At 46.8% G+C, this 22,480-nt stretch overlaps 1 protein-coding gene across 5 annotated transcripts in view; it reads left to right on the forward strand.

Moving 5' to 3' along the window:
* PTPRE (protein tyrosine phosphatase receptor type E) overlaps nucleotides 1-22,480 on the forward strand; it is a 212,236-nt gene that overhangs the window by 81,149 nt on the left and 108,607 nt on the right. For 2 of the 5 annotated variants that reach the window (XM_038743959.1, XM_038743960.1), the window contains exons 3-5: nucleotides 7,118-7,271; nucleotides 7,588-7,661; nucleotides 17,305-17,441. In XM_038743959.1, the coding sequence (XP_038599887.1) occupies nucleotides 7,118-7,271; nucleotides 7,588-7,661; nucleotides 17,305-17,441 (365 nt within the window). Of the gene's footprint in view, nucleotides 1-7,117; nucleotides 7,272-7,423; nucleotides 7,496-7,587; nucleotides 7,662-17,304; nucleotides 17,442-22,480 lie in introns of those variants that run through there. The other 3 variants (XM_038743961.1, XM_038743962.1, XM_038743963.1) reach the window with 3 other exon arrangements.

The raw sequence follows: 22,480 nt of genomic DNA on the forward strand, positions 1-22,480 counted from the left end.
CAAGCGCTTAGTGCAGTGCTCTGCACACAGTAAGTGCTCAGTAAATTCAATTAATGCCTTTATTAATGAATTAATAAATTAGAGAAGCAGCGTGGCTTAGTGGAAATAGCCCGGGTTTGGGAGGGAGTCAGAGGTCGTGGGTTCTAATCCTGCCTCTGCACTTGTCAGCTGTGTGACTTTGGGCAAGTCACTTCTCTTCTCTGGGCCTCAGTTACCTCATCTGGGAAATGGGGATTAAGACTGTGAGCCCCACGTGGGACAACCTGATTACCCTGTATCTACCCCGTTCACTCACTCATTCATTCAGTCGTATTTATTCATCATCATCATCATCAATCGTATTTATTGAGCGCTTACTGTGTGCAGAGCACTGTACTAAGCGCTTGGGAAGTACAAGTTGGCAACATATAGAGACGGTCCCGACCCAACAGTGGATTTATTGAGCACTTACTGTGTGCAGAGCACTGTACTAAGCGCTTGGGAAGGACAACGTATAGAGACGGTCCCTACCCAACAACGGGCTCGCAGTCTAGAAGGGGGAGACAAGCAACAAAACAAGGATGCGCTTAACATATATGGTAATTATGTTTATTATTATATACAAGGGCGAGATCCAGCTTTGGCAGACAATTGAGGTTTTTGTCACCAAAAACGGCCCAGTAATCAGTAATTATGCTGATTACTGACTGACATTCATGAGTCTCCTGGAGAACAGTTAATGAAAAAGGGCTCAAGGTTTTCCTCGCGGAAGCCAAAGAAAGGAGGCTTCATCCGCAGTGATTTGATGAGAATTAAACAAATATCAATCAGTTCATTTCAAAAAGAGTCCTTTTATAGATAGTTCGCGGGGCTCAGAATAACCCAGCGCTTAATATGTTGCTTGGCACGTGGCAAGAGTTGAAGAAATACTGTGATTATTATTATCACTGTCAATACTTGTCTTTTTTATGGTAATTAAGCGCTTACTATATGCCATTCACTCTATTAAACTCTGGGGTAGGTACAAGATAATTAGCGTGGATCCGTGGAAAGAGCCCGGGCTTGGGTGTCAGAGGTTGTGGGTTCTAATCCCGGCTCTGCCACTTGTCAGCTGCGTGACTTTGGGCAAGTCACTTAACTCTCTGTGCCTCAGTTCCCTCATCTGTCAAATGGGGATGAAGACTGTGAGCCCCACGTGGGGCAACCTGATCACCTCGTATTCCCCCCCACCAGCGCTTAGAACATTCATTTCATTCAATTGTATTTATTGAGCGCTTACTGTGTGCAGAGCACTGTACTAAACGCTTGGGAAGTACAAGTTGGCAACATCTAGAGACGGTCCCTACCCAACAGCGGGCTTACAGTCTAGAAGGGTGAGACAGACGACAAAACAAAACATGTGGACAGGTGTCAAGTCGTCAGAACAAATAGAATTAAAGCTAAATGCAGATCATTAACAAAATAAATAGAATAGTAAATATGTGCATAGAAAATAGTATATATATAGTATATAGTATATATATATGGTATATATATATAATAATAAAAATAATAATAACAATAATGGCATTTATTAAGTGCTTACTATGTGCAAAGCACTATTCTAAGCGCTGGGGAGGTTACAAGGCGATCAGGTTGTCCCACGGGGGGCTCACAGTCTTAATCCCTATTTTACAGATGAGGTAGCTGAGGCCCAGAGAAGTGAAGTGACTTGCCCAAAGTCACACAGCTGGCAAAGACTCTCCATTGAGCCATGTTGCTTCTAGACTGTGAGCCCACTGTTGGGTAGGGACCGTCTCTATATGTTGCCAACTTGGACTTCCCAAGCGCTTAGTACAGTGCTCTGAACACAGTAAGTGCTCAATAAATACGATTGAATGAAATTCCCTGCCCGCAAGGGGCTTATAGTCTAGAGGGGAAGATGGGCAGCATGGCTTAGTGAAAAGAGCCCGGGCTTGGGAGTCAGAGGTCATGGGTTCTAATCCTGTCACCGCCACTTGTCAGCTTTGTGACCTTGGACAAGTCACCTCACTTCTCTGTGCCTCAGTGACCTCATCTGTCAAATGGGGATGAAGACTGTGAGCCCCACATGGGACAACCTGATTACCTTGTATCTACCCCAGTGCTTAGAACAGTGCTTTGCACATAGTAAGTGCTTAATAAATGCCATCATTATTATTATTATTATTCTCTGTGCCTCAGTGACCTCATCTGGAAAATGGGGATGAAGACTGTGAGCCCCACGTGGGACAACCTGATCACCTTGTATTTACCCCAGTGCTTAGAACAGTGCTTGGCACATAATAAGCACTTAATAAATGCCATCATTAGTATTATTATTATTATTCTCTGTGCCTCAGTGACCTCATCTGGAAAATGGGGATGGAGACTGTGAGCCCCATGTGAGACAACCTGATCACCTTGTATCTACCCCAATGCTTAGAACAGTGCTTGGCACATAGTAAGCGCTTAACAAATACCATCATTATTAATCAATCAATCAATCAATCGTATTTATTGAGCACTTTGTGCAGAGCACTGTACTAAGCGCTTGGGAAGTACAAGTTGGCAACATATAGAGACGGTCCCTACCCACCAGTGGGCTCACAGTCTAGAAGGGGGAGACAGAGAACAAAACCAAGCATACTAACAAAATAAAATAAATAGAATAGATAAGTACAAGTTAAATAAATAAATAGAGTAATAAATATGTACAAACATATATACATATATACAGGTATGGCATTATTAATATCGATCAATAAATGACAGGTATGGACATATAGGTGATGTGGGGCAGGGAGGGGGAAGAAGAAAGGGAGCAAGTCCGGGCAACGCAGAAGGGAGTGGGAGAAGAGGAAAGGAGGGCACAGTCAGGGAAGACCTCTCGGAGGAGATGGGGCTGCAGTAAGGCCGTGGCAGTGGGGAGGGCGATTGCCGGATGCCGTCCAGTGACAGCATCCCGCGGGGGGCATCCACCAAGCTCCCCACATCCGCCAAGCTAGCTCTCTTCCTCCCTTCAAGGCCCTACTGAGAGCTCACCTCCTCCAGGAGGCCTTCCCAGACTGAGCCCCTTCCTTCCGCTCCCCCTCCTCCCCCTCTCCACCCCCCCGCCTTACCTCCTTCCCCTCCCCACAGCACCTGTATATATGTAGATATGCTTGGACGTATTTATTACTCTATTTATTTATTTATTTTACTTGTACATATTTATTCTACTTATTTTATTTTGTTAATATATTCTGTTTTGTTGTCCGTTTCCCACTTCTAGACTGTGAGCCCTATGTTGGGTAGGGACCGTCTCTATGTGTTGCCAACTTGGACTTTCCAAGCGCTTAGTACAGTGCTCTGCACACAGTAAGCGCTCAATAAATTTACTTGTACATATTTATCATCATCATCATCAATCGTATTTATTGAGCGCTTACTATGTGCAGAGCACTGTACTAAGCGCTTGGGAAGTACAAATTGGCAACACATAGAGACAGTCCCTACCCAACAGTGGGCTCACAGTCTAAAAGGGGGAGAGAAAACCAAACATACTAACAAAATAAAATAAATAGAATAGACATGTACAAGTAAAATAAATAGAGTAATAAATATGTACAAACATATACACATGTATACAGGTGCTGTGGGGAAGGGAATTATTTGTTTTGTTTTGTTAATATGTTTTGTTTTGTTGTCTGTCTCCCCCTTCTAGACTGTGAGCCTGCTGTTGGGTAGGGACCGTCTCTAGATGTTGCCAACTTGTATTTCCCAAGCGCTTAGTACAGTGCTCTGCACACAGTAAGCGCTCAATAAATACAATTGAATGAATGAATGAATGAATGAATAAATACGATTGAATGAATGAATGAATGAATGAATGAATGAATGAATGAATGGTGTGTGTCCACTGGCCAGGCTGAAAATGCGGAAATTGGGTGGGCCTTTGGGGCGGGAGGGGGGCTTGGGCCGGGGCCCCGCCAACCAGCAGGTTTCCCTCAGCCTTCATGCGTTCATTCAATCATATTCATTTTTAATGGCATAAATTAAGCACTTACTGCGTGCAAAGCACTGTTCTAAGCGCTGGGGAGGTTACAAGGTGATCAGGTTGTCCCATGGGGGGGCTCACAGTCTTCATCCCCATTTTACAGATGAGGGAACTGAGGCCCAGGGAAGTTAAGTGGCTTGCCCAAAGTCACACAGCTGACAATTGGCAGATCTGGGATTCGAACCCCTACTGAGAGCTCACCTCCTCCAGGAGGCCTTCCCAGACTGAGCCCCCTCTTTCCTCTCCCCCTCCTCCCCCTCCCCACAACACCTGTATATATGTTTGTACGGATTTATTACTCTATTTTATTTGTACATATTTATTCTATTTTATTTTGTTGCTATGTTTTGTTTTGTTGTCTGTCTTCCCCTTCTAGACTGTGAGCCCGCTGTTCGGCAGGGACCGTCTCTAGATGTTGCCAACTTGGACTTCCCAAGCGGTTAGTACAGTGCTCTGCACACAGTAAGCGCTCAATAAATATGATTGAATAAATGAACTAAGCCCCGCTGCTCCATCTGTCCGTCCCTCCGTCCGTCCGTCGCTCCCATCGTTCCTCTCTCATTCATTCAATTGTATTTATTGAGCGCTTACTGTGTGCAGAGCACTGTACTCAGCACTTGGGAAGTACAAGTCGGCAACATATAGCCACAATGAGAGAAGCAGTGTGGCTCAGTGGAAAGAGCCCGGGCTTGAGAGTCAGAGGTCATGGGTTCGAAGCCCGGCTCCACCACTTGTCATTCAATCATTCATTCAATTGTATTTATTGAGCACTTACTGTGTGCAGAGCACTATACTAAGCGCTTGGGAAGGACAAGTTGGTAACATATAGAGACGGTCCCTACCCAACAGCGGGCTCTTTTGTCAGCTGTGTGACCTTGGGCAAGTCACTTCTCTGTGCCTCAGTTACCTCAGCTGTAAAATGGGGATTAAAACCGTGAGCCCCACGTGGGACAATCTCATCACCTTGTATGCCCCAGCTTTGCCCATAGTAAGCACTTAACAAATACCATTATTATTATAGAGAGGCGGTCCCTACCCAACAGCGGGCTCTTTTATCAGCTGTGTGACCTTTGGCAAGTCACTTCTCTGTGCCTCAGTTACCCCAGCTGTAAAGTGGGGATTAAAACCGTGAGCCCCACGTGGGATAATCTCATCACCTTGTATCCCCCAGCGCTTAGAACGGTGCTTTGCACATAGTAAGGGCTTAGCAAATGCCATCATTATTATTAGTAAGCACTTAACCAATACCATTATTATTATTATTATTATTATATAGAGACGGTCCCTACCCAACAGCGGGCTCTTTTGTCAGCTGTGTGACCTTGGGCAAGTCACTTCTCTGTGCCTCAGTTACCTCAGCTGTAAAATGGGGATTAAAACCGTGAGCCCCACGTGGGACAATCTCATCACCTTGTATGCCCCAGCTTTGCCCATAGTAAGCACTTAACAAATACCATGATTATTATAGAGAGGCGGTCCCTACCCAACAGCGGGCTCTTTTATCAGCTGTGTGACCTTTGGCAAGTCACTTCTCTGTGCCTCAGTTACCCCAGCTGTAAAGTGGGGATTAAAACCGTGAGCCCCACGTGGGATAATCTCATCACCTTGTATCCCCCAGTGCTTAGAACGGTGCTTTGCACATAGTAAGGGCTTAGCAAATGCCATCATTATTATTAGTAAGCACTTAACCAATACCATTATTATTATTATTATTATATAGAGACGGTCCCTACCCAACAGCGGGCTCTTTTGTCAGCTGTGTGACCTTGGGCAAGTCACTTCTCTGTGCCTCAGTTACCTCAGCTGTAAAATGGGGATTAAAACCGTGAGCCCCCCGTGGGACAATCCCATCACCTTGTATCCCCCAGCTTTGCCCATAGTAAGCACTTAACAAATACCATTATTATTATAGAGAGACGGTCCCTACCCAACAGCGGGCTCTTTTGTCAGCTGTGTGACCTTGGGCAAGTCACTTCTCTGTGCCTCAGTTACCTCAGCTGTAAAATGGGGATTAAAATCGTGAGCCCCACATGGGACAATCTCATCACCTTGTATCCCCCAGCTTTGCCCATAGTAAGCACTTAACCAATACCATTATTATTATTATTATATAGAGACGGTCCCTACCAAACAGCGGGCTCTTTTGTCAGCTGTGTGACCTTGGGCAAGTCACTTCCCTGTGCCTCAGTTACCTCAGCTGTAAAATGGGGATTAAAACCGTGAACCCCCAGTGGGACAATCTTATCACCTTGTATCCCCCAGCGCTTAGAACGATGCTTTGCACATAGTAAGGGCTTAGCAAATGCCATCATTATTATTAGTAAGCACTTAACCAATGCCATTATTATTATTATTATATAGAGATGGTCCCTACCCAACAGCGGGCTCTTCTGTCAGCTGTGTGACCTTGGGCAAGTCACTTCTCTGTGCCTCAGTTACCTCAGCTGCAAAATGGGGATTAAAACCGTGAGCCCCACATGGGACAATCTCCTCACCTCGTATCCCCCAGCTTTGCCCATAGCAAGCACTTAACAGATACCATTATTATTATTATAGAGAGACGGCCCCTACCCAACAGCGGGCTCTTTAGTCAGCTGTGTGACCTTGGGCAAGTCACTTCTCTGTGCCTCAGTTACCTCAGCTGTAAAATGGGGATTGAAACCGTGAGCCCCACGTGGGACAATCCCATCACCTTGTATCCCCCAGCTCTGCACATAGTAAGCACTTAACGAATACCATTATTATTATAGAGAGACGGTCCCTACCCAACAGCGGGCTCTTTTGTCAGCTGTCTTCTCTGTGCCTCAGTTACCTCAGCTGGAAAATGGGGATTAAAACTGTGAGCCCCACAGGGGACAATCTCATCACCTTGTATCCCCCAGCTTTGCCCATAGTAAGCACTTAACCAATGCCATTCTTATTATAGAGAGACGGTCCCTACCCAACAGCGGGCTCTTTTGTCAGCTGTCTTCTCTGTGCCTCAGTTACCTCAGCTGGAAAATGGGGATTAAAACTGTGAGCCCCACAGGGGACAATCTCATCACCTTGTATCCCCCAGCTTTGCCCATAGTAAGCACTTAACCAATGCCATTATTATTATAGAGAGACGGTCCCTACCCACCAACGGGCTCACAGTCTCTCCTCCGTCCGCAGGCCCGCCGGGAGGGCCGGAGCCCGCTTCGCCCAAGCTGCCGTGGCTGGTCATCCCCCTGTCGCTGGTCCTGCTCCTTCTCCTGGCCACCGCCTACTTCCTCAGGTGGGCGTGCGCCCGCCTCCGGGCCCCAAACCGGTCCAGCCCCTTCCCTGCCCATGCGAGGAGGAAACGCCATCCCCGTCCGTAGGCGTCAATCCTCGAGGCCGGCACGCGGGCCCGGGCGATGCCAGCCCCCTGCTCGCCCTCGGGGTCCTCGGGAGGCCGTCCAGGGGCGCGGGGACGCCCCAGCCCACCATGAACAGGAACGGCTTCTCCCGGTTGACCTGGTGGGTGCCCGGGCCCGAGACCCCCTCGCCCCGTTGGCCCCCGACCTCCCGTCGGGGCCGGTGATTGACGGCTGGTTGGCTTGATTTGGCAGGTTTCGGAAGCAGAGGAAAGCGGTGGTGACCTCGGCCGATAAGAAGATGCCCAACGGACTCTTAGAGGAGCAAGGTGGGTTGGGATCTGGGGCCTGGGCCAGTGGGATAAGGCGACTCGGCCTGCTCCGGGTGGATCTGCACGCAGTAAGCGCTCAATAAATACCATTGATTGATTGATCGGCGGGCTCAGGAAACCCCGCTTCCCCCCGGCCGCCCTTCGCCCTTGGCGGCGCGGAAAGCGAAAGTCGTTCGCGCTCCGGCTGGTTCCTGTTTTAGGGCAGAAATCCAGGGCCTTGGGGGTGTGGAGGAGGCGCAGCCCTCTGTAATTAAATAAACGCCTGCGAATTATTGATTCGGCCCAACATCCCTCTCCCCTTCTGGACTGCGAGGTCGTTACGGTCAGGGAGTTCATTCAGTCGTATTTGTTGAGCGCTTACTGGGTGCGGGGCACTGGACTGGAATGTGTCCGGCTCTGTCGTAGTGTGCTTTCCCAAGCGCTTAGTACAGTGCCCTGCACCCAGTAAGCGCTCACTTCATTTGTTGAGCACTTCCTGTGTGCAGAGCACTGGACTGGAATGTGTCCAGCTCTGTCGTAGTGTGCTTTCCCAAGCGCTTAGTACAGTGCCCTGCACCCAGTAAGTGCTCAATTAATTTGTTGAGCACTTACGGGGTGCAGGGCACTGTACTGGAATGTGTCCAGTTCTGTCATAGTGTGCTTTCCCAAGCGCTCAGTACAGTGCCCTGCACCCAGTAAGCGCTCACTTCATTTGTTGATCACTTCCTGGGTGCAGAGCACTGTACTGGAATGTGTCCAGCTCTGTCGTAGTGTGCTTTCCCAAGCGCTTAGTACAGTGCCCTGCACCCAGTAAGTGCTCACTTCATTTGTTGAGTGCTTACTGGGTGCAGGGCACTGTACTGGAATGTGTCCAGCTCTGTCGTAGTGTGCTTTCCCAAGCGCTTAGTACAGTGCCCTGCACCCAGTAAGCACTCACTTAATTTGTTGAGCGCTTACTGTGTGCAGGGCACTGGACTGGAATGTGTCCGGCTCTGTCGTAGTGTGCTTTCCCAAGCGCTTAGTACAGTGCCCTGCACCCAGTAAGCGCTCACTTCATTTGTTGATCACTTCCTGTGTGCAGAGCACTGTACTGGAATGTGTCCGGCTCTGTTGTAGTTTGCTTTCCCAAGCGCTTAGTACAGTGCCCTGCACCCAGTAAGCGCTCACTTCATTTGTTGATCACTTCCTGTGTGCAGAGCACTGTACTGGAATGTGTCCGGCTCTGTCATAGTGTGCTTTCCCAAGCGCTTAGTACAGTGCCTTGCACCCAGTAAGCGCTCACTTCATTTGTTGATCACTTCATGTGTGCAGCGCACTGTACTGGAATGTGTCCAGCTCGGTCGTAGTGTGCTTTCCCAAGCGCTTAGTACAGTGCCCCGCACCCGGTAAGCGCTCACTTAATTTGTTGAGCGCTTACTGGGTGCAGAGCACTGTACTGGAATGTGTCCAGCTCTGTCGTAGTGTGCTTTCCCAAGCGCTTAGTACAGTGCCCTGCACCCAGTAAGCACTCACTTCATTTGTTGATCACTTCCTGGTGCAGAGCACTGTACTGGAATGTGTCCAGCTCTGTCGTAGTGTGCTTTCCTAAGCGCTTAGTACAGTGCCCTGCACCCAGTAAGCGCTCAATTTGTTGATCACTTCCTGTGTGCAGAGCACTGTACTGGAATGTGTCCAGCTCTGTCGTAGTGTGCTTTCCCAAGCGCTTAGTACAGTGCCCTGCACCCAGTAAGCGCTCACTTAATACCATCGATTGATTGGAATGTTTCCCCCTCTAGACTGGAAGCTCGCTGTGGGTGGGGAACGTGTCCACCGATGTTGTTGTATTGTATTCATTCATTCAACCATATTTATTCATTCATTCATTCAATTGTATTTATTGAGCGCTTACTGTGTGCAGAGCACTGGACTAAGCGCTTGGGAAGTCCAAGTTGGCAACATATAGAGACGATCCCTACCCAACAGTGGGCTCGCAGTCTAGAAGGGGGAGACAGAGAACAAAACAAAGCATATTAACAAAATAAAATAAATAGAATAAATATGTACAAATAAAAGAAATAAATAAATAGAGTAATAAATACGTACAAACATATATACGTATATACAGGTGCTGTGGGGAGGGGAAGGAGGTAAGGCGGTGGAGAGGAAGGAGGGGGCTCAATAAGTGCTTACTATGTGCAGAGCACTGTAATAATAATAATAATGATAATAATGGCATTTATTCAGCGCTAGCTATGTGCAAAGCACTGTTCTAAGCGCTAGGGAGGTTACAGGATGATCGAGTTGTCCCACGGGGGGCTCACAGTCTTCATCCCCATTTTCCAGATGAGGTAACTGAGGCCCAGAGAAGTGAAGTGACTTGCCCAAAGTCACACAGCTGACAATTTGAACCCATGACCTCTGACTCCAAAGCCCGGGCTGTTTTCCACCGAGTCATGCTGCTTCTCTTCTAATTCTGCGCTAGTTCACTGTACTAAGCGCTTGGGAGAGAACAACACAACAATAAGCAGGGCTGGTTGTGTGGGGGGGAAGAGCGAAGGGAGAAAGTTGGGGTGACGCAGAGGGAGTGGGAGATGAGGAAAAGCGGGGCTTAGTCTGGGAAGGCCTCTTGGAGGAGACGGGCCTTCAATAAGGCTTTGAATCAATCAATCAATCGTATTTATTGAGCGCTTACTGTGTGCAGAGCACTGTACTAAGCGCTTGGGAAGTACAAGTCGGCAACACATAGAGACGGTCCCTATCCAACAGCGGGCTCACAGTCTTTGAAGTGGAAGGGAGTCATTGCCTGTACTTAGAACAGTGCTCCGCACGCAATAATTGCTCAGTAAACATGATTGTTTGATGTAAGCGCTTAGTACAGTGCTCTGCACACAGTAAACGCTCAAGAAATATGATTGAATGAATGAATGAATGGATTGTACCTTAGTCCTGGCTCTCTGGTTTCCTCACAGGCCAAACGAGGTGAAATGGATAGAATGATTAATTAATGAACCGGTGCTGTCTTAATCAATCAATTAATCGTTTTCATTGTATGCAGAGCACTGTAATTATAATAATGATGATGGTAGTGCTTATTATGTGCCAAGCACTGTTCTAAGCACTGTGATAGATACAAGGCCATCAGGTTGTCCCACGTGGGGCTCACAGTCTTCATCCCTATTTTACAGATGAGGGAACTGAGGCACAGAGAAGTGAAGGGACTTACCCAGTGTCACACAGCAGACAAGTGGCGGAGCCGGGATTAGAACCCATGTCCTCTGACGACTCCCAAGCCTGGGCTCTTTCCACTAAGCCACGCTGCTTCTCTACTTTTCTTCTGTAATAAATAAATAATGTTAGCATTTATTAAGCGCTTACTATGTGCAAAGCACTGTTCGAAGCGCTGGGGAGGTTACAGGGTGATCAGGTTGTCCCACGGGGGGCTCACGGTCTTCATCCCCATTTTACCGATGAGGGAACTGAGGCCCAGAGAAGTGAAGTGACTTGCCCAATGTCACACAGCTGACAAGTGGCGGAGCCGGGATTTGAACCCACGACCTCTGACTCCCAAGCCCGGGCTCCTTCCACTGAGCCACGCGGCTTCTCTTTCATTCATTCATTCATTCAATGGTATTTATTGAGCGCTTACTGTGTGCAGAGCACTGGACTAAGCGCTTGGGAAGTACAAGCTGGCGACATATAGAGACAGTCCCTACCCAACAGTGGGCTCACAGTCTAAAAGTCTTTCATTCATTCATTCATTCAATCGTATTTATTGAGCGCTTACTGTGTGCAGAGCACTGTACTAAGCGCTTGGGAAGTACAAGCTGGCGACATATAGAGACAGTCCCTACCCAACAGTGGGCTCACAGTCTAAAAGTCTTTCATTCATTCATTCATTCAATCGTATTTATTGAGTGCTTACTGTGTGCAGAGCACTGGACTAAGTGCTTGGGAAGTACAAGTTGGCAACATATAGAGACGGTCCCTACCCAACAACGGGTTCCTCATTTTAATAATAATAAATAATCATCATCATTCGTATTTATTGAGTGCTTACAATGTGCAGAGCAATGTACTAAGCGCTTGGGAAGTACAAATTGGCAACATATAGAGACAGTCCCTACCCAACAGTGGGCTCACAGTCTAAAAGATAATAATAATAATGATGATGATGATGATGGCATTTGTTAAGCGCTTACTATGTGCCAAGCACCGTTCTAAGCACCGGGTGATCAGGTTGTCCCCCGTGGGGCTCACGGTCTTCCTCCCCATTTTCCGGGTGAGGTCGCTGGGGCCCAGGGAAGTGAAATGACTCACCCAAGGTCACCCGGCCTACGAGGGACGGAGGCAGGATTTGAACCCCGATGAATCCCGAGCTGTAGCCGCTAGGCCGTGTCGCTTCCGGGACGCTCTGTCCATAAGCTCCAGGATGGGAATTATATTTACTATGTAGTACTCTCCCAAGCGCTCAGTCTAGTGCCCTGCACACGGTGTAACCTGTCAGCTTCCCGTGGCGAGGCCTGGTGAGGGGGACGGCCCGGCTCGGGATCAAGGGGAGTCCAAAGGGGTGGTCCTGGGGGTCCCCACCTCACTTCTCCTCTGTACTAAGCTCTTGGGAGAGTACCGTACAACACAGTCGGTAGAAATAATAATAATAATAATAATAATGGTATTTGTTAAGCGCTTACTATGTGCCAAGCACTGTTCTGAGCACTGGGGTAGATACAAAGTAAGCAGGTTGTCATCATCATCATCAATCGTATTTATTGAGCTCTTACTATGTGCAGAGCACTGTACTAAGCGCTTGGGAAGTACAAATTGGCAACATATAGAGACAGTCCCTACCCAATGGGGCTCACAGTCTTCATCCCCATTTTGCAGATGAGGGAACTGAGGCACAGAGAAGTGAAGTGCCTTGTCCAAAGTCCCACAGCTGATAAGTGGCAGAGATGAGATTAGAACCCACGACCTCGGACTCCCAAGTCTGTGCTCTTTCCACTGAGCCGCGCTGCTTCATCATGGCCCCTGCCCATCAGGAGCTTTGAGTCTATCATCATCATCATCAATCGTATTTATTGAGTGCTTACTGTGTGCAGAGCACTGGACTAAGCGCTTGGGAAGTCCAAGTTGGCAACAGATAGAGACGGTCCCTACCCAACAGTGGGCTCACAGTCTAAAAGGGGGAGACAGAGAACAAACCCAAACATACCAACAAAATAAAATAAATAGAATAGATATGTACAAGTAAAATAAATAAATAAATAAATAGAGTAATAAATATGTACAAACATATCATCATCATCAATCGTATTTATTGAGCACTTACTATGTGCAGAGCACTGTACTAAGCGCTTGGGAAGTACAAATTGGCAACATATAGAGACAGTCCCTACCCAACAGTGGGCTCACAGTCTAAAATGTATATATACATATATATTTACCTGAGAAAGTCTAGGAAGGCAGACATGAAAATAATTTCCAGCTATGCCGGGGGTGGGGGGGGAATAAATTCATTAATTCAACTGTATTTATTGAGCACTTACTGTGTGCAGAGCATTCATTCATTCAGTCGCATCGTATTGTAATAGCACTGTGCTAAGCGCTTGGGAAGTAGAAGTCGGCAGAGAAGCAGCGTGGCTCAGTGGAAAGAGCCTGGGCTTTGGAGTCAGTGGTCGTGGGTTCCAATCCCGCCTCTGACAGTTGCCAGCTGTGTGACCTTGGGCAAGTCATCATCATCATCATCATCATCAATCGTATTTATTGAGCGCTTACTATGTGCAGAGCACTGTACTAAGCGCTTGGGAAGTACCAATTGGCAACACATAGAGACAGTCCCTACCCAACAGTGGGCTCACAGTCGAAAAGGGGGAGACAGAGAACAAAACCAAACATACCCACAAAATAAAATAAATAGAATAGATATGTACAAATAAAATAAATAAATAGAGTAATAAATCTGTACAAACATATATGCAGGTGCTGTGGGGAAGGGAAGGTGGTAAGGTGGGGGGATGGAGAGGGGGACGAGGGGGAGAGGAAGGAAGGGGCTCAATCTGGGAAGCCCTCCTGGAGGAGGTGAGCTCTCAGCAGGGCCTTGGAGTCACTTCACTTCTCTGGGCCTCAGTGACCTCATCTGTAAAATGGGGGTTGACTGTGACCCCCCCCGTGGGACAACCTGATCACCTTGTGTCTACCCCGGTGCTTAGAACGGTGCTTTGCCCATAGTAAACGCTTAATAAATGCCATCATTATTATTATTATTATTATTATTATTATTATTATATAGAGAAGGTCCCTACCCAACGACGGGCTTACAGTCTAGAAGGGGGAAAATAAAGGTTTTCTCAGGTAGAAAAAAGCATCCAGCTGCGTTTGAAGCTGTAAATTCGGTGTGTGAGACGCACCTCCCCCAAAACACCTCCTTTTCGAGTCACACGTGGGAAACCACGAGCCGATTTCCCGGGTCAGCAGGCCCGCCAGCCACACATAATGATGACATTTGTTAAGCGCTTACTATGTGCAAAGCACTGTTCTAAGCGCTGGGGAGGTTACAGGGTGATCAGGTTGTCCGTCATGGGGCTCACAGTCTTCATCTGCATTTTAGAGATGAGGGAACTGAGGCTCAGAGAAGTGAAGTGACTTGCCCAAGGTCACACAGCTGACAAGTGGCAGAGCCTGGATTCGAACCCATGACCTCTGGCTCCCAAGCCCGAGCTCTTCCCACTGAGCCACGCGGCTTCAGAGGACCCCCCTGCTGACCCCCGAAGTACGGGACGTATCAGGTGGGAGCCGGTGGAGAGTAAGTGGACAGAGTCCATCAATCAATCGTATTTATTGAGCGCTTACTGTGTGCAGAGCACTGTACTAAGCGTTTGGGAAGTCCAAGTTGGCAACACATAGAGACAGTCCCTACCCAACAGTGGGCTCAGTCTAAAAGGGGGAGACAGAGAACAAAACCAAACATACTAACAAAATAAAATAAATAGAATAGATATGTACAAGTAAAATAAATAAATAAATAAATAGAGTAATAAATATGTACAAATATATATACATATATGCAGATGTATACATATATATGTATATATACATATATACAGATGCCCAGTTGGGCCCCATGGTACTGTGCTGAGCGCTCAAGAAAGTTGCTAATAATGGTTTTTACTGAGCACCTATTCACTCATTCAATCGTATTTATTGAGCGCTTCCTGTGTGCAGAGCACTGTACTAAGCGCTTGGGAAGTACAACTAATGGACTGACATTGGGCTGAATGCTTGGGATAGCAGTGGGAACGCTGGGTGCACTTGGGATGGGCTGTACTGCCTTCATTCATTCATTCAACTGCATTTATTGAGCGCTTACTGCGTGCAGAGCACCGTGGCTTAGTGGAAAGAGCCCGGGCTTGGGAATCAGAAGTCATGGGTTCTAATCCCGGCTCCGCCACTTGTCTGCTGGGCGACTTTGAGTGAGTCACTTCGCTTCTCTGTGCCTCAGTTACCTCATCTGGAAAATGGGGATTTAGACTCTGAGCCCCACGGGGGACAACCTGATCACCTTGTATCCCCCCAGCGCTTAGAACAGTGCTTTGCACATAGTAAGCGCTTAACAAATACCATTATTTATTATTATTATTATTATTGTTGTTAGTATTATTACTATTATTATCATTATTGTTATTATTATTATTACTCAGCACTTGGGAGACTACAGTATAACAATAAACAACGTGTAAATAAATTCGTAAAAAAATCAAGTAAATATCTTGTATTTCCCAGGAGCTTAGTACAGTGCTCTGCACTCAGTAAGCACTCAATAAATACGATTGAATGAATGAATAAAGAGCCACAACGAACTCACGGTTTAGAGCGTTTAAGTGGGGCTGAACTGAACGCTTGGGTTGGGCTGCGCTGCGCTGTACTGAGCGCTTGGGAAAGTCCAACGGAGAGAAGAGGTGTGTTCCAAGCACGCTAAGGGTCCCCACCGGTCCTCCGAAGGAGGATGAGGCCCCTCAAAGGCTCGGCCCCCATCTTCTGCCCGGGTGGGCCCGTGGGGACGGACCCCAATGTCCTGTGCCCCTGGTTCATTCATTCATTCATTTAATTGTATTTATTGAGTGCTTACTGTGTGCAGAGCACTGTACTAAGCGCTTGGGAAGTACAAGTTGGCAACATCTAGAGACGGTCCCTACCCAACAGTGGGCTCACAGTCTAGAAGGGGGAGACAGAGAACGAAGCAAAGCAGATTAACAAAATAAAATAAATAGAATAACTATGGACAAGTAAAATAAATAAAGAGTAATGAATGCGCACAAACATACATACATATATTCATTCATTCACTCAATCATATTTATTGAGCACTTACTGTGTGCAGAGCACTGTACTAAGCGCTTGGGAAGTCCAAGTTGGCAACATCTAGAGACGGTCCCTACCCAACAGTGGGCTCACAGTCTAGAAGCGGGAGACAGACAACAAAACAAAACATATTAACAAAATAAAATAAATAGAATAAATATGGACAAGTAAAATAAATAAAGAGTAATAAATACGCACAAACATATATACATATATCCATTCATTCACTCAATCGTATTTATTGATTGCTTACTGTGTGCAGAGCACTGCACTAAGTGCTTGGGAAGTCCAAGTTGGCAACATGTAGAGACGGTCCCTACCCAACAGTGGGCTCAATCAATCAATCGTATTTATTGAGCGCTTACTGTGTGCAGAGCACTGGACTAAGTGCTTGGGAACTCCAAGTTGGCAACATCCAGAGATGGTCCCTACCCAACAGTTGGCTCAATCAATCAATCTTATATTTATTGAGCGCTTACTGTGTGCAGAGCACTGTACTAAGCGCTTGGGAAGTCCAAGTTGACAACATCTAGAGACAGTCCCTACCCAACAGTGGGCTCAATCAATCAATCGTATATCTTGAGCGCTTACTGTGTGCAGAGCACTGGACTAAGCTCTTGGAAAGTCCAAGTTGGCAACATGTAGAGACGATCTCTACCCAACAGTGGGCTCAATCAATCATTTCTATTCATTGAGCGCTTACTGTGTGCAGAGCACTGGACTAAGTGCTTGGGAAGTCCAAGTTGGGAACATCTAGAGACGGTCCCTACCCAACAGTGGGCTCAATCAATCAATCGTATATCTTGAGCGCTTACTGTGTGCAGAGCACTGGACTAAGCGCTTGGGAAGTCCAAGTTGGCAACATGTAGAGACGATCCCTACCCAACAGTGGGCTCAATCAATCAATCTTATATTTATTGAGCGCTTACTGTGTGCAGAGCACTGGACTAAGCGATTGGGAAGTCCAAGTTGGCAACATGTAGAGACGGTCCCTACCCAACAGTGGGCTTAATCAATCAATCGTATTTATTGAGCACTTACTGTGTGCAGAACACTGTACTAAGCCCTTGGGAAGTCCAAGTTGGCAACATCTAGAGACGGTCCCTACCCAACAGTGGGCTCAATCAATCAATCTTATATTTATTGAGCGCTTACTGTGTGCAGAGCACTGTAGTAAGCGCTTGGGAAGTCCAAGTTGGCAACATGTAGAGACGGTCCCTACCCTACAGTGGGCTCCCAGTCTAGAAGGCCCGGGGGAGGTGGAGGGCGGGCCAGGCGAGAAGGAGGTCCCCTGTCCCCTGTACTGTCCCCCCTCCGCCGTTCACAGAGCAGCAGAGAATCCTCCTCCTCAGCCGCTCTCCTTCAGGCCCCAGGAAGCATTTCCCGATCCCGCTGGACCGCCTGGAAGACGAGATCCGCCTCCGCTCGGCCGACGACTGCAAGTTGTTCCGGGAGGAGTTCAACGTGAGTCCTGCCTGCGCCCTCCGTTTCCTCTTGCTTCTTGTCGTTCACTCGTGCAGTCGTACGTACTGAGCGCTTACTGTGGGCAGAGCACTGGACTGAGCGCTTGGGACGTCCAAGTCGGCAACGGATAGAGACGGTCCCGGCCCAACGACGGGCTCACCGTCTAGAAGGGGGGAGACGGACGACAAAACTCAACAAGTAGACGGGTAACAAGGTTCGAATCCTGGCTCCGCCGCATCAGTCAATCAATCATATTTATTGAGCGCTTACTGTGTGCAGAGCACTGGACTAAGCGCTTGGGAAGTACAAGTTGGCAACATATAGAGACGGTCCCTACCCAACAGTGGGCTCACAGTCTAGAAGGGGGAGACAGAGAACAAAACCAAACATGCTAACAAAATAAAATAAATAGCATAGATATGTACATGTCTGCTGTGTGACCTTGGGCAAGTCACTTCACTTCTCTGGGCCTCAGTTACCTCGTCTGGAAAATGGGGATTAAGACTGGGAACCCCCGTGGGACAACCTGATCCCCTTGTAACCTCCCCAGCGCTTAGAACAGTGCTTTGCACTTAGTACAGTGCTCTGCACATAGTAAGCACTCAGCAAACCGAATTGAATGAATGACTGGATGGATTGGTGACCTTTTCAGTTTTGATGTGGTGACCTGTATATATGTATGTTAATATATTGTTAATATATGTTAATACCTTTATATATATTGTTAACAATATATATTGCTAATATATGTTAATACCTGTATATATGTATATATGTTTGTACATATTTATTACTCTATTTATTTATTTATTTTACCTGTACATATCTATTCTATTTATTTTATTTTGTTAGTATGTTTAGTTTTGTTCTCTGTCTCCCCCTTTTAGACTGTGAGCCCACTGTTGGGTAGGGACCATCTCTATATGTTGCCAACTTGGACTTCCCAAGCACTTAGGACAGTGCTCTGCACACAGTAAGCGCTCAATAAATACGATTGATTGATTGATTGATTGCACATAGTAAGCGCTTAATAAATGCCATCATTAAGTAGACTTCTAGACTGTGAGCCCACTGATGGTTAAGGACTGTTTCTATATGTTGCCAACTTGTAATAATAATAATAATAATAACAATAATAATAATAATAGCATTTATTAAGCGCTTACTATGTGCAAAGCACTGTTCTAAGCGCTGGGGAGGTTACAAGGTGATCAGGTTGTCCCACGGGGGGCTCACAGTCTTCATCCCCATTTTACAGATGAGGGAACTGAGGCCCAGAGAAGTGAAGTGACTTGCCCAAAGTCACACAGCTGGCAATTGGCGGAGCCGGGGGAATCGAACCCATGATCCCTAACTCCAAAGCCACTCTTTCCACTGAGACACACTGCTTCTCTTGTACTTCCCAAGCGTTTAGTACAGTGCTCTGCACGTAGTAAGCGCTCAATAAGTACGATTGAATTGAAGTAGACAAAATAAGTTGTCGACTTCCCGGGGTCAGAGAGGGCCGGAGATGGTTCTGAGTTGGGGGTCGGGAGGTCCCCGGTTCAGGGGTCTTAGGGTGGGGTGTTGATGATGATGATGATGGTATTTGGTAAGCGCTTACTATGTGCCAAGCACTGTTCTAAGCGCTGGGGTAGACGCAAGGTAATGAGGTTGTCCCACGTGGGGTTCACAGTCTTCATGTGAGGAACGAGGATTAAGACTGTGAGCCCCCCGTGGGACAACCTGATCACCTCGTATCCCCCCCAGCGCTTAGAACAGTGCTTGGCATATAGTAAGTGCTTATTAGAAGCAGCGTGGCTCAGTGGAAAGAGCCCGGGCTTGGGAGTCAGAGGTCGTGGGTTCGAATCCTGGCTCCACCACTTGTCGGCTGTGTGACTTTGGGCAAGTCACTTCACTTCTCTGTGCCTTTACCTCATCTGTAAAATGGGGGTGAAGACTGTGAGTCCCCCGTGGGACAACCTGATCATCTTGTATCCTCCCTAACGCTTAGAACAGTGCTTTGCACATAGTAAGTGCTTAGAGAAGCAGCGTGGCTCAATGGAAAGAGCACGGGCTTTGGAGACAGAGGTCATGGGTTCAAATCCTGGCTCCGCCGCTTGTCAGCTGACTTTGGGCAAGTCACTTCACTTCTCTGGGCCTCAGTTACGTCATCTGTAAAATGGGGTTTAAGACTGTGAGCCCCAGGTGGGACAACCTGATCACCTTGTATCCTCCCCAGCGCTTAGAACAGTGCTTTGCACATAGTAAACGCTTAACAAATGCCATCATCATTATTATTATCAAACACCATTATTATTATCATTATTATTCATCCCCATTTTACAGATGAGGGAACTGAGGCACAGTGTAGTAAACGCTTAACAAATGCCATCATCGTTATTATTATTATCAAGCACCATGATTATTATCGTTATTATTCATCCCCAGTTTACAGATGAGGGAACTGAGGCACAGTGTAGTAAGCCCTTAACAAATGCCATCGTCGTTATTATTGTTATCAAACACCATTGTTATTATCATTATTATTCATCCCCATTTTACAGATGAGGGGACTGAGGCACAGTGTAGTAAGCCCTTAACAAATGCCATCATTGTTATTATTGTTATCAAACACCATTATTATTATCATTATTATTATCCCCATTTTACAGATGAGGGAACTGAGGCACACTGTAGTAAGCGCTTAACAAATGCCGTCATTGTTACTATTGTTATCAAACACCATTATTATTATCATTATTATTCATCCCCATTTTACAGATGGGGGAACTTAGACACACTGTAGTAAGCGCCTAACAAATGCCATCATCGTTACTATTGTTATCGAACACCATTATTATTATTATTATTATTCATCTCCATTTTACAGATGAGGGAACTGAGGCACAGTGTAGTAAGCGCTTAACAAATGCCATCATCGTTATTATTGTTATCAAACACCATTGTTATTATCATTATTATTCATCCCCATTTTACAGATGAGGGAACTGAGGCACAGTGTAGTAAGCGCCTGGGAATCATAAGGACCTGGGTCCTCAGCCCGACTCCACCACTTGGCTTAGTGGAAGGAGCCCGGGCTTTGGAGTCAGAGGCCATGGGTTCAAATCCCGGCTCGGCCAAGTGTCAGCTGGGTGACTTTGGGCAAGTCACTTCACTTCTCTGGGCCTCAGTTCCCTCATCTGGAAAATGGGGATGAAGACCGTGAGCCCCACGTGGGACGACTTGATCACCTTGTAACTTCCCCAAGCGCTTAGAACAGTGCTTTGCACATAGTAAGCGCTTAATAAATGCCATCATTATTATTATTATTATTACTTGTCTGCTGTGTGACCTCGGGCCAGTCACTTCACTTCTCTGGGCCTTAGTAACCTCATCTGTAAACTGGGGATTATTATTATTATTATTACTTAGAACAGTGCTTTGCACATAGTAAGCGCTTACTAAATGCCATCATTATTATTATTATTATTATTATTATTACTTGTCTGCTGTGTGACCTCGGGCCAGTCACTTCACTTCTCTGGGCCTTAGTAACGTCATCTGTAAACTGGGGATTATTATTATTATCACTACTAATAATAATGAGAGTATTGGTTAGGCGCATACTATGTACGGGGCTCTGTATTAAGTGCCGGGGAGGATACAAGCAAATTGAGCTGGACACAGTCCCTATCCCGTGTGGCGCGTGGCTCAGTGGAAAGAGCCCGGGTTTGGGAGTCAGAGGTCGTGGGTTCAAATTCCGACTCTAGAGTGTGAGCCCACTGTTGGGTAGGGACCGTCCCTATACGTTGCCAACTTGTACTTCCCAAGCGCTTAGTACAGTGCTCTGCACACAGTAAGTGCTCAATAAATACAGTTGAATGAATGAATGAATGAATGAATGACTCCACCACTTGTCTGCTGGGTGACTTTGGGCAAGTTACTTCACTTCTCTGTGCCTCAGTTGCGGGGGCTGGTAGTTTGAAGACACCAATCAATCAATCAATCAATCAGTGGGTTTTGTTGATCACTCACTGTGCTCAGAGCACTGTACTAAGCGCTTGGAGAACCTCTGGTTATGAGGAAACTGGGTCAAGGGGACCATTGATTTAGTGGCAGTTAAAGGATTGGCTGCGGGGGCTGGTAGTTTGAAAACACCAATAAATCAATCAATCAGTGGGATTTGTTGAGCACTCACTGTGTGCAGAGCACTGTACTAAGCGCTTGGAGAACCTCTGGTTATGAGGAAACTGGGTCAAGGGGACCGTTGATTTAGTGGCAGTTAATGGATTGGCTGCGGGGGCTGGTAGTTTGAAGACACCAATCAATCAATCAATCAGTGGGATTTGTTGAGCACTCACTGTGTGCAGAGCACTGTACTAAGCGCTTGGAGAACCTCTGGTTATGAGGAAACTGGGTCAAGGGGACCATTGATTTAGTGGCAGTTAATGGATTGGCTGCGGGGGCTGGTAGTTTGAAGACACCAATCAATCAATCAATCAGTGGGATTTGTTGAGCACTTGCTGTGTGCAGAGCACTGTACTAAGCACTTGGAGAACCTCTGGTTATGAGGAAACTGGGTCAAGGGGACCATTGATTTAGCGGCAGTTAATGGATTAGCTGCGGGGGATGGTAGTTTGAAGACACCAATCAATCAATCAATCAGTGGGATTTATTGAGCACTCACTATGAGCAGAGCACTGTACTAAGCGCTTGGAGAAACTCTGGTTATGAGGAGACTGGATCACGGGGACCATTGATTTAGCGGCAGTTAATGGATTAGCTCCGGGGGATGGTAGTTTGAAGGCACCAATCAATCAATCAATCAATCAGTGGGATTTGTTGAGCACTCACTGTGCGCAGAGCACTGTACTAAGCGCTTGGAGAACCTCTGGTTATGAGGAAACTGGGTCAAGGGGACCGTTGATTTAGTGGCAGTTAATGGATTGGCTGCGGGGGCTGGTAGTTTGAAGACACCAATCAATCAATCAATCAGTGGGATTTGTTGAGCACTCACTGTGCGCAGAGCACTGTACTAAGCGCTTGGAGAACCTCTG

Source organism: Tachyglossus aculeatus, chromosome 3 (assembly GCF_015852505.1).
Source record: "Tachyglossus aculeatus isolate mTacAcu1 chromosome 3, mTacAcu1.pri, whole genome shotgun sequence".
NCBI lineage: Eukaryota > Metazoa > Chordata > Mammalia > Monotremata > Tachyglossidae > Tachyglossus > Tachyglossus aculeatus.